This window comes from Saccopteryx leptura, chromosome 3 (assembly GCF_036850995.1).
Source record: "Saccopteryx leptura isolate mSacLep1 chromosome 3, mSacLep1_pri_phased_curated, whole genome shotgun sequence".
NCBI classification, from domain to species: Eukaryota; Metazoa; Chordata; class Mammalia; order Chiroptera; family Emballonuridae; genus Saccopteryx; species Saccopteryx leptura.
The window spans coordinates 89,642,346-89,655,272 of NC_089505.1; the positions used below are offsets into that span (position 1 = coordinate 89,642,346).

The window sequence follows — 12,927 nt, forward strand, 5'->3', positions numbered from 1 at the left end:
TGTCTATTCTGCCTTCAGAACACGTGCATTATCTGAGGCCTTGTCACTTCCTCCTCCACTGCTCTCCTGAGGGAAGCCACCAGGTCTCACTGGTGTTACAGCATGAGCCCCTGACTGGCCTGCCTGAGACCTGCTTCCCTCTGCATCGGCATCTGTCCTCAGCCGAGATCCTTGCTCAGATCCCTGCAGGGACTGCTCTCTCCTGTGTCCCTGTAGCCGCCAGTTTCCACACAGCTGTCACCCCTGCCGTCACTTCTCTCCCCTCAGTCCCTCCCACACCCCTTCAACTGCACTGTCCTCCTTGCTGTCCCTTTAAAAGGCGAGGAACACTGACAGATTTGCCTAAGGGCCTTTGGACATTGTCAGCCTGGCTGGCTCCCAGTTGTCACCTTTGCAGGAACGCCTTGCCTTGCAGTGACTATTTAAAACCGAGTCTCCTCCGCGACGCTCCATCCCCCCTTCCTGCCTTATTTTTACCCCAGCAGGAACCACCGCCCTTCATTGTATTTGTTTTCTCTCCCTGTCCCCACCAAATGGGAATTCCTTGGAGGCAGGGACTCCGCTTTGCTTTGATCACCAAGATGTCCCCAACCACCTAGAATGCTGCCAGTCCCATAGCAAGCATTCAAGTTCAAACAGAATGAACGAATGAACTTTGGCACACCAGTAAGGTATCGCATAGAAAGAGCTCAGCACACACCCCTCCGTGTAAATAATAAATAGCAGCTGCAATCATAACACGCACTTCTGTACTTTTTAAATATAAGATTTATAACCACACTTCCTAGTAGCCAAGGCAAAAAGCGGAATATCATACTACATAATAGTTCTCTTCTAAAGAAAGCACACTCACTCTTCAGGGGAAATGCACGTCTTCCTGCTAATAAGTGCTAAGTGTAGTCTGTCAGTTACCCCCCTACAGTGTGCCCCCATAAGGAGCGTTGTTCTTTAGGGCGATCTAGTAGAGGGCACTGCTTTTAACCCCGGTTGAAGCCACCCTCTCTTCTCTCTCCTGGGTTATTGGCCTGCTGTCAGATTCTTCCAGTAACCATTCCTAAGCAAGGGTGGTGAGAATGGTTAGGTTGATTATTATTAGTCATTCTTTCAGGAAGTACTACCTTACAAGACTCAAAAGACAACAGACTTTGTTTTCAGGAAATTTATTTTTCATAATGCAAATCAGCGATTGCTTGTGTCTCAGGATAACCTGTGAGAGAAAACATTTTCTCTATGGCAGCACTAATAGCCTATATATATTTTTTATGTTTATTTTATTGATTTTGGAGAGAGAGGAAGGGAGAGAGAGACAGAAACATTAATCTGCTCTGTATGCGCCCTGACCAGGGAGGGATCAAACCCACAACCTCTGCGCTTTGGGATGATGCTCTAACTGAGCTATCCAACCAGAGCTTAACCTTTATATTTTGATTACAGTTACTTGAAAAGGCTCTCTCTGTTAAATTTGCCAAAGGGGAATAATATCTCAATTTATTTGAGGTATCTGCTTTAAAAACTCTCACGACTTAATCTTTTTTGTTTTATAAATCAGAGCTCCTCCTATTACTTACATTACTCAGGTAATTTTTACTCAGGGGCCTTTTAAATCTGAAAAGTAATATACTAGTGATCTAGTCTCTATCTTATCAAAATAAAAGAGAAGTGTTCAGATGAGATCTTTGTGTTGGATTGTGATCTGAAACTAGTGAAGGTGAGCCAGACCGGTGGTGTCACAGTGGATAGAGCATCGACCTGGGACACTGAGGTCCCAGGTTTGAAACCCTGAGGTCGCTGGCTTGTGCACAGGCTTGCCAGCCTGACCATAGGGTTGCCAGCTTGAGCATGGGATCCTAGACATGACCCCATGGTCACTGGATTGAGCAAGGGGTCACTGGCTTGGCTGGAGCCCCCTAACACACCCCCGATTGCTTCTCACATTGAGGTTCATGTAAGAAGCAATCAGTGACCAATGAAGGAGCCACAACTACTAGGTGATGCTTCTCATCTCTCTCCCTTCCTGTCTCTTGCTAAAAAAATAAAATAAAATAAAATAAAATAAAAATAAAACTAGTGAAGATGAAATGCTCCAAATAAGACCCTAGTTTCTTTTTGCATTTCATTCCTAAATGAAACTTTTTAAGACTATGGGAAAACTAGTCTGGATCTTAACATGCTTTATTTTGAGGCTGAAGTGTACCATTTATAGTAGGAGCTTGATTGTACCCGAAAGGTTTTGTACACATCCAGCAAGGTTAGAAGTTTGACTTATGTAACAGATTTGACTTCGTGCCCACTGTTAATGCGCGTCACTATGGAGACAGTCTCTCTGCAGTTCTGGAGAGGCCGAGTCACTTGAGGACGCCTGTTCCCCGCTGCATTATAGATGAGAGGCTTCGGCCTTCCCGGAGCCAGAGTCCCTAATTGTGTTTAAATGGCTCCTGGGCTGGCAGCACACTGGACGTTAGTGAGAACCACAGATAGAATCTAAACTTTAAACATTTTGAGTATACCGACCATTTGAAAAAATCTTTTATGTACTATAAAGTATAAGTCACTCCAAGGTGTTATGTAAGAAAAATTTTTGTTCAGAGAACTTGACTTCTTAGAAGCTCAGTCGTGGCCCTGGCCGGTTGGCTCATTGGTAGAGCATCAGCCTGGTGTGCAGGGGTCCCGGGTTCGATTTCCGGCCAGGGCACACAGGGGAAGCGCCCATCTGCTTCTCCACCCTTCCCCCTCTCCTTCCTCTCTGTCTCTCTCTTCCCCTCCTGCAGCCGAGGCTCCATTGGAGCAAAGATGGCCTGCGCGCTGGGGATGGCTCCTTGGCCTCTGCCCCAGGCGCTAGAGTGGCTCTGGTCTTGACAGAGCGACGCCCCCTGGTGGGCGCATGCGGGAGTCTGTCTGACTGTCTCTTCCCGTTTCTAGCTTCGGAAGAATACCAAAAAAAAAAGCTCAGTCGTTGTAAGAGAGTAGAAGTAAAGTACTTAAAGTTGAAAATGCTCAATTCTCCTGCCTCTGTTAGGGCCAGGTGACTTGGTTTTGTCTAGTGTGAAAATTCACTAGAGCTCTATGACTTCATTTGGCGCGTTTTACAGAAACCCAAGAATTGTCTTTGTACAGCCCTGTTCCCATAACTTTTGGGCTATAAACATGAGTTTAATATTTTTACAACTTATGACCTGTAGCTTATTTTTTAAAAAGAACTTTTAAGTCTGAAGTAATTTCAAACTTGCAGAACAGTTATGGAAATGGTACAAAGAACTTGCCTGTACTCTTTACCTGGAGCCAGTCATTGTTAGCATCTGGCCACATGTGCTTCCTCAGTCTTTTCCTATACACTTACATATTTTTTCTGAACCACTTAAGGTTACGCTTATCATGCCCTTTGCCCTTAATTCTTCAGCATTTATTTCCTAAGAACAAGGATGCTCATAAAACCACAGCAGTTTCGGCCTGACCTGTGGTGGCGCAGTGGATAAAGCGTCGACCTGGAAATGCTGAGGTTGCTGGTTCGAAACCCTGGGCTTGCCTGGTCAAGGCACATATGGGAGTTGATGCTTCCAGCTCCTCCCCCTCTCCTCTCTCTCTCTCCCTCTCCTCTCTAAAATGAATAAATAAATAAAAATTAATTAAATAAAAATAAAAATTTAAAAAAAACCACAGCAGTTTCAATTCAGGAAATTAATATTGATATACTAGTGTTTAACTAATCTACAGTCCATATCCCAGTGTCCTCAGTCACCTATTGTCAGTGATTGATTTAACACAAACACTAAACTTTGTTTTAAACTTTGTTCCTATCGATTTTCTTCTCTCTCAGTGAGCTTTTCTTTCCTCCTTGCAGGTTTGTTTTTCTTTTAATGGCTAATTAAGATGTAATTTACATACAACTTACCCGTTTAAAGCAGTGGACTGTTTTTAGCATGTTCACAGAGTTCTGTGCAACCATCATGACAATGTGATTTTCAAACATTTCATCTCCGCTAAGAGAAACACCTCCCCCAGATTTGTCTCCTCTGGACTTTTATACAAATGAAGTCATACAATATGTTTATGGTTTCTTGTGTCTTTCACTTAACCCAGTGTTTCTTGAGGTTTATACTTGTTTGTGTAACAATACTTTTTATCGTTGAGTAACATTCCATTATTATGACTAGGTCTTGTTTTAAATACATGCTTTGGCCTTGCTCATATGCCATGAAAAGAAAAGAGAAAAGACATTTATACTGTCCTGGTACTGGGACGTGCCTTCCTAGTTGTCTGGAACACACTCTCAATGTAAGAAATGTTCAAACCTGTAGAGAATTTTTATGGGTTTATTTGAATCAAACTGACCATTTCCAAGAAGCAAAATCTCAATGGACTGAGAAAATGCTCCAGAAAATGGCAGTTTCATCACTTATTTCCTACATCAGAATCAAAGGGGAAGCCCTAAGGAGGTAGAAATCCATCGGTTATAGATTAGGGAGGCGGGAAAAAACAAAACAGGGAAACCCTATGGGGTCCCTAGAATAGTCCAGCTCATAGAGAGAAAGAATAGTGGCTGCCAGGGTCTGGGAGGGATGGAGAGCTAGTGTTGGTGGGTGTGGAAGTTCAGCTTGAGAAGCTGAAAAAGTTCTGGAGATGATGGTGGCGACGGCTGCACAACACTGTGAATGCACTTAATACAACCGAGCTGTCCACTTAAAAACAGTTACAGTGGTAAACATTTATGTCGTCTATATGTTACCACAATAAGAAAAATTCAAAAGAAAAGCTGGCACAGTGTCCTCTTTGAACTTGAGATACTCGGCTTTGGCTTTGAATAATATCCATCCAGCCTATGAAGATTATTGGTTTTTTCTATTCCCTCTGTCCCTGTTTAGGGCTCTCCTATGGTAGGTAAGAATCTGGACAACAGGATTAGTGTGAATAAGGAGTAAATGCAGAAGTGCCATCCAGAGAAGTCTCTAAGCCTGTTTCCAGTGAGCCTGGTTATGATGAGGACATGGTTCCCCATGTGAGACCTGGCGGGTGCTTGCTGTCCCTTCCAGCGTTTTAGTGTCCAGCCCCGGACAGCATGCTCCTGCGTAAACAGGGGAAAGGCTTCTCGTGTATGTGGCAGACTGATGCTGCTCTTTTCACCATGTTAATGTTAGGCCTTCTGATTCTATATTGTAATATAATCAAGAGGTCTGCGTCTTGTAAACAATCTGTTCATTATGCAGGGAGCTAACGGGAAGGCGGACAGACAGCTTGTTTTGCATAGGTCTTGCCTGAGGATTTCAAAGATACATTTTTTTTTCCCACTCAGGTCGATCTTGGAGAATGAGGGACCAAAGTCACTTTTTAGAGGCTTGGGTCCAAATCTGGTTGGAGTTGCACCATCAAGGTAAGCATTCAACTTGCAGCTGGTTCCCTGCATACGGATGTAATACACTGAGTCTTCTCTTACCTAAAGGCCACACTGCTAGAAAGCCAGTTTCTTCTGTGGGGGATTTGCCTAAATATCTGACAGCCAATAGAGATAACTGTTGGTGAGTCTTGAGTACATGTGTGAGAAAGAGATCTAGTTATTTTATTAAGTTGAAAGTGAGTCTGCCCTCATCCCTGGACCCTTCTTTCTAGGTAAATGTGGTGCGTGGTCAGCAGCACTGCCCGCCCCTCGCCCCAATTACATATGCTCATTGTGGTGTTAAACAGGAGCAGTGTGGCATATTTTAGAAATACTACACAATTTAAAAGTTACAATATATGTTGTTGCTCAGAGGATTGGCATGTATCCAGAATGAAGAATGTAAATGGATTTTGTATGTAAATTACCAGAATCTTATTGGGAGTTTATTAGAAATAGACACTCTGGGACCATGCCCCAGACCTCCATCACAGCCTGTGTTCCACCAAAGATCCCCCGGTGGTCCGTGTGCATCTGGAAGCGCTGATCTGAAGGAACTTTAAAGGCTTCTACGCTTTATATGAAACAACATCCTCATTTTTATTGCAAGGCCTAATTCTCTTTAATCTACACTGTCCAGACACAATAGCCAGTGGCCACATGGGGTTCTAAAAATTAATTAAAATGAAAAGTTCAGCTCCTTGGTCTCACTAGCCACATTTCACGTACTTAATATTCACATGGAGCTAGTGGCCCCTGTGTCAGAAGAGGCCATAGATCTAGAACATTCCATTTGTGCAGAAAGTTCTGTTGGGCAGTGCTGATATGCAGATGGACACGTGTGAACGTAAAAGTGAATAGGTGAGTGAGTGAGTGAGTGTGTGTGTGTGTGTGTGTGTGTGTGTGGTCTGTCACTGAAGAGTAGGTAAGAAACTGCTTCTACAAATTCCCTTCTGTCCTGGCCAGATAGTGCGATTGATTAGAACGTAGTCCTGTGTGCAGAGGTTGCGGGTTCCATCCCCGGTCAGGGCACTTGCAGGAACAGATTTTCCTATCTCTGTCTCTCTCCTCTTCCTTTCTCTCTCTCTAAAACCAGTAAATAAAATTTAAAATGATTGCCTCCTGGGAGGGGAGCTGGGTGACAGGGATGGGACACTTAGTCCATGTAATACTTGAATAGACTTTAAGGGGAAATAATGTTTATATCAAAAATGAGAATGTTAAAAAAAAGGGAGTGCTTCATAAAGTGAAGACGAAAAGCTTCTAGAATTCTGCAGATCAAGACTCCAGTTTATACACAGAACACAAGAATGATTTGTTTATGTGCAAACCATTAATGCAGATTTTTTTTTTAAATTCGGTAAGAAGAGGGAAGGCAGAGACAGACTCCCGCATGCACCCCAACTGGGATCCACTTGCTAAGCCCAGTAGGGGGTGAGACACTGCCCATCTGGGGCCTTGCTTTGTTGCTTAGCAACCAAACTCTTGTTTAGGCGCCTAAGGCAGAAGCCATAGAGCCATCCTCAGCTCCAGGTGCCAGTTCACTCCAGTGGAGCCCTGGCTGCAGAAGGGGAAGAGAGAGAGAAAAGTGAAAGGGAGAGGTGGAAAAGCAGATGGGTTCTTCCCTGTGTGCCCTGACGGAATTGAACCCAGGACATCCACATGTTGGGCTGACACTCTACTACTGAGCCAACTGGCCCAGGCCATTAATGCAGATTTTTATCAAACCTTTTTGGTCCTTTAGAATTTCGTAGCATATGTGAATAATCCTTTTTAAAAATAGAAAGTATTAGCCTGACCAGGTGGTGGCGCAGTGGATAGAGCATTGGACTGGGATGTGTAGGACCCAGGTTCGAGACCCCAAGGTCGCCAGCTTGAGTGCAGGCTCATCTGGTTTGAGCAGGGCTCACCAGCTTGAGCCCAAGGTCGCTGGCTTGAGCAAGGGGTCACTCGGTCTGCTGTAGACCCCCAGACAAGGCACATATGAGAAATCAATCAATGAACAGCTAAGGAGCCGCAACAAAGAATTGATGTTTCTCATCTCTCCCTTCCTGTCTATCCCTATCTGTCCCTCTCTCTAACTCTCTTTGTCTCTGCCACACACACACACACACACAAAACAGAAAGTACTAGTTATGAAGTATGCATTCTTAATAGATGGCAAACATAAGACACGTTTTCGAGCCCTACCTTCCGGTATACAGCACCAATTTGTTAACACCTGTTAATCTGATGTAGATTCCTGCTGCCACACCCATTTACAACGGTTGGACCTAGAGAACACAGAAGGCTGTTTTATAACACAATAATGATAAGTAATCAGGATCTTAAGTTGAAAATAAATTCTAAAGCCCTGGTCAGATAGTTCAGTTGGTTAGAGCATTGTCCTGAAGCACAGAAATTGCCAGTTTGGTCCCCGATCAGGGCATATACAGGAACAGGTTGATATTCCTGTCTCACTCTTTCTCTTCCTCTCTCGCTAAAATCAATAAATAAAAATTTTAGAAAAAGAAATAAAATGATATGTTATGATCCATTGACCAGCTGAAAGAAAGCAGCATTTTCCTTGGTGTTGCTGGTGAAGGGGCAGGGACAGTCCCAGCTGGTCGCTCCTCTAGCCCCACAGGGGAGAAGACAGAGGGGGGAGGGCAGACAGAGATGAAGAGAAGACGCAGGACCCGGAGCTGTGGGGGAGGCTGCCCGGCACCTACAATGTGCACTCGGGGTAGAGAGCATATTCCGGGGGGCTCTTTGTGCAAACAGGCTGTTGCCGTATGGTCCTGAGTCATCCAAAAGACGTTCACATTACTTGCTGCCTACTCATTTTGGAGTAGACAGGACAAATGTATATTTTTAGAAATATTACACATTTTAAAAGTTACAGGATATGTTGGTGCTCAAAGATTGGCTTTTATCCAGAATGAAGAATGTAGGTGAACTTTGTGTATTATCAAAATCTCATTTTCCTCAATTATTTTGGACATTCCCGTCCCTGAATTCTTTCTGGAGGGACGGGCTGGACCTTCCCGAGGGTGCCTGCAGCAGGTTTTAGTTTTAATCAATCAAGCTTCTGATTACATGTTAACTTCCTGCTCTTATTATTTCCCCAAGTTTTTCAGAGGTTGTGGAGGGACAGACATATTTATAGTGTTGTACTGATGTCTTCATAGCGTTCTCTCTTTGTCCTGACAGGGCTGTGTACTTTGCATGTTACTCCAAAGCCAAAGAGCAGTTCAATGGCATCTTCGTGCCTAATAGCAACATTGTGCACATTTTCTCAGCTGGCTCCGCAGGTACGTGGTGAAGAGAAGCTTCTTACCCTCCTAAAGCATGTGTTGTGCCCAATAAATAGCCTTTTCCAGGAATTAGAAATTAGCTCTCTGCTTCTTTTGCATCTAAAATAATTTTTCAAAAGTTTTATGTTAGAACTGATGAAATATGAGTGTTTAAGATCAGTTTGTAACTTGGTTCCTGTTTCTTTGACCACTAAAGCTTTTTTTTTCTTCATCAAAATATACATGTTCCATGTATGCTAGTCGTTGGTGTAATGCTTCATTAAAAGGGATTTTATTGTGTTTTTCATATCTGTTTCATTCAGTTATTTTCTCACATTTGAGCTGCTTTTCTCATGACTCCCCATGGTGTCCATCCAGCACACCCTGTGTCCTCAACACATGCATTCTACGATGAGGGTGGGCACTGGGGACAGATCAGAGAGCTCCTCTTTTGAGGAGTCAACCCACTTACTGTAAGAAGTTTATAACAGGATTCCCCCCCCCCCCCCCCGCCCAAGAAATACAGGCAAAAAACATGTACTTGTAGATTGCTGAAAGAGGACTATATCTTTATATGTAAGGTTTATGTCTGTTTAACTTGAAAGGGGTATTAGAGAACTTAAATTGGCATTTTGTGAAAACTTTCCACCTTCTGCCAGCCTGTGAAGTTCATGCACCAGTTCCATCCACCTTTCTATGTCAAGTAAAGTACTAGGAACCCGTCTGACTAGTTGTTGATAGTAACTTCTGAACTCTTGATAGTAACTAATGTTAAAGCTGCTTCGACACAAGCCAGACATTTGTGCTGAGTGCGGAGCTGAGGAGGAAGTGAGGTATTTCACTCTGAGGCCAATAGTGAGTTAAGCACTGTTCATCCATTCTGTAACTTTTGCAAAATTCACTTAGAAGAACCCTTGGTATATAAAGTGGACCTGGAGGGAGTTTTTTGAAACACTGTAGGTTCCTAGTATCTGATGAATGTGCTTGGGACTGGGAGGTGGGGGGATGCGGGCTTCAAGGACAGCCACTGGTGGCGTGCCGCTGCTTTGTTTTGGGTGGTCTGAGATGATTAGCAATGTTAAGATGGGGAAGACTTACTGAAAAATGGGTTTCTGTAAAGAAGATCAGTGTTAAAATTTCAATTTCCTAAATGAATAGTCAGGTATTCAAATGCCTAAGTTTGAATTTAGTTAAATGGAGATTTAGTTCCTTCTATTTTAAGTTTGATATAAGGCAAACTTTTGGATTAGGACAGCAACTTTTAAAAACAAATTATTCTGGACCTAATGTTTATAAATTGAGTTTTAGAATGGTTTCATACTTACCATAGGAATCACATTGACAGAAATGTCAACAGCACCCCCTAGAGGCTGGAAACTCTAGACTGGGTTCTGGAAATTGGAGAGATTTCTTGTAGGTTCAACATACGGACAGATGTTACATGTTAGGGGACGGTAGCTTTTGTCTGCAGTACAGAAATGTAATGTTTCCTACTATCCATTTTTATTATAACCATTGAAAGCCCATTATTAATGTTTATCAAACAGAATAGACAATTTTAATCAGCATTGGCTGTGTTCAATGATGACATTTCCTGTTCTTTTTTTCTTCTTCCAGCTTTTGTCACAAATTCCTTAATGAATCCAATATGGATGGTTAAAACCCGGATGCAGCTAGAACGGAAGTAAGTTATCAATTGTTGTTTCCTTAATACAAGAATTCTCCGGGATGTTTTTTCCCATCCCACCTATGGAGGACAGTGCACAGAGTCCTTGTTCTTCCTGAATGTGAACTTTACAGCTGCTTCTTTTGTCGGACATTCATGCTGTGAAGCATTGTGGGGTACAGAGACCAACAGAAATGGTCACGAGCCTGACCAGGCGGTGGTGCAGTGGATAGAGCATCAAATTCAGATGCGGATGACCCAGGTTTGAGACCCCGAGGTCTCCAGCTTGAGTGCAGGCTCATCTGGTTTGAGCAAAGCTCACTAGCTTGTTCCCAAGGTCGCTGGTTCGAGCAAGGGGTTACTTGGTCTGCTGAAGGCCCACGGTCAAGGCACATGAGAAAGCAATCAATGAACAACTAAGGTGTCACAATGAAGACTGATGATTGATGCTTCTCATCTCTCTCAGTTTCTGTCTGTCTCTATCTATCCCTCTATCCCTCTCTCTCTCTGTCTCTGTAAAAAAGACCTGCAGTCCTGACCTCCGACAGCCAGGGGTCTCTGCTCTCGGCTAACCCCACCCTGGTTGCAGCGCTGTGGGCTCTCCCACGATGCCTTCTCTTTCAAGTGGGAGGATGACAGTGAGGGCAGAACAGCGAGTGCCTTCAGGCCTCGGAAGGGCCACTTTAATCTCCAAGGCCCTCAATGCACAGGTTTCTGCCCTAAAACTCGTGTTCGGGCTGCAGATTTCTTTGGTGGTCCAGGAAAGCCTGCAAGCCCTATTTAGAATAATAGAAGCAATGGAAACAAGTTAATGTTTTCTTAAATTACAATATAGTAATATGCCTACTTAATAGTTAAGTCAAGCCATGGCCCAGTAACTACTGCAACTTGAGATAAGTGGTGATGGTAAGTGAGGCGTTGTGATAGGATTCTGCCTAAGAACCCTGTGTAACCTGTGTGGGGCACTGGAAACTTCAGCTAATCCAGTCTAACTTTAAGCTACCTAGAAAGGAAAGAAGAGAGACCCCAGAAGTACAGGTAGGGGTTGTTAAGGTTTGTTCTTCCTGCTTAGTGACCACAGTAACCTCTAAATTGGTCTTCAGTTCCATTTCCCCCAAGAACCCTGCAGGGTTGCTAATGCAAGCTAGGCAGGATAGACCGAGAGAGACAGCTGGGGGCCTCCTGTGGCCGCAGCCTCCACCCTGCCCTCTGGGAACTAGCCAGCAGTGGAGAGGGCTGCAGGCAGAGGGACTGTGTGCCCAGAAATTCTGGGGAACGTATGGAAGCGAAGGGTTGCCAGAGTGTATGTACCACATGCGAATGTGTTGGAGCAGGAGGGCATTGTGGAAAGATAGGCAGGAGAAAGGAACAGGGCCACATCCTTAAAAGCGCTGGGAAGGAATGTGGGGATGGACCTGGGCTTTGTTTGGAGGGCAGAGGAAGCCATTAGAACAGTTCTTGTTTGCTCGCCAGGGGACATTTGGCAATGTCTGGAGGCATTTTTAGCTGTCACAACTTAGGAGGGGTGCTACTGGCAAGTAGTGGAGAGAGACCAGGGTCTACAGTGCATAGGACAGCCCCCACAGTAGAGAATGATCTGGCCCCAAATGTCAGTAGTCCCCAGGCTGAGAAGCCCTGTGTTAGGGAGTGGCATGGTTAGATTTATGTTGGAAAGGTCACCCCAGCTGGGACGTAAAGAACAGCCTGGGGGAGACACGGTAGAGAAGAGACAGACCCACGGAGACTGATGGGAGCAGGAGGGGTCTCTGACTGTGACCAGTATAAACACTGTCAGGCCTTGGGAGTCCATTGTAGCCATACAGTTTATGAATACTTCTGTCATAGGGAGGGGCAGCCAGCCTAAGGCTTTTGATTAGCTGTTGAATAATCTACTCGAGGTTTATGATTTTATAAATTTAGAAGTAATGGAACCTGACCAGGCGGTGGCGCAGTGGATAGAGCGCCAGACTAGGATGCAGAGGACCCAGGTTCGAGACCCTGAGGTCACCAGTTTGAGCGCGGGCTCATCTGGTTTGAGCAAGGCTCACCAGCTTGGACCCAAGGTCGCTGGCTCGAGCAAGGGGTCACTCACTCTGTTGTAGCCTCCCAGTCAAGGCATATATGAGAAAGCAATCAGTGAACAACTAAGGTGTCACAACAAAGAATTGATGCTTCTCATCTCTCTCTCTTCCTGTCTGTTCCTCTCTCTGTCTCTCTCTGTCCTTGTCACAAAAAAAAAAAAAAGAAAGAAAGCACCCTCACACTCACCACCCTGTTGAAGGCTGATGAGTTTTTCTTAAGCATTTTCTTTTTCTTTTTTTTTTAATTTATTAAATTTAATGCAGTGACATTGATAAATCAGGGTACATATGTTGAAAGAAAACATCTCTAGATTATTTTGACATTTGATTGTGCTGTGTACCCCTCCCCCAAAGTTAAATTGTCTTCTGTCACCTTCTATCTGGTTTTCTTGTGCCCCTCCCCTCCCCCTTAAGCATTTTTTAAAACATTTTTATTATAACTATAATTATGCTTTTACATATCACTTTGTCCGGCTTTCCACCTCAAGCACTCTGACTATGTTAGTTACATCTTCTCTGTAGTGAATGTCTTCCTCC

General features: G+C 44.1%; 1 protein-coding gene across 1 annotated transcript in view; it reads left to right on the top strand.

Moving 5' to 3' along the window:
- Window positions 1–12,927, top strand: part of SLC25A33 (solute carrier family 25 member 33) — a 36,647-nt gene that overhangs the window by 19,975 nt on the left and 3,745 nt on the right. The window contains exons 3-5 of the mRNA XM_066374981.1: window positions 5,288–5,365; window positions 8,561–8,661; window positions 10,261–10,327. Of these exons, the coding sequence (XP_066231078.1) occupies window positions 5,288–5,365; window positions 8,561–8,661; window positions 10,261–10,327 (246 nt within the window). The remainder of the gene's footprint in view (window positions 1–5,287; window positions 5,366–8,560; window positions 8,662–10,260; window positions 10,328–12,927) is intronic.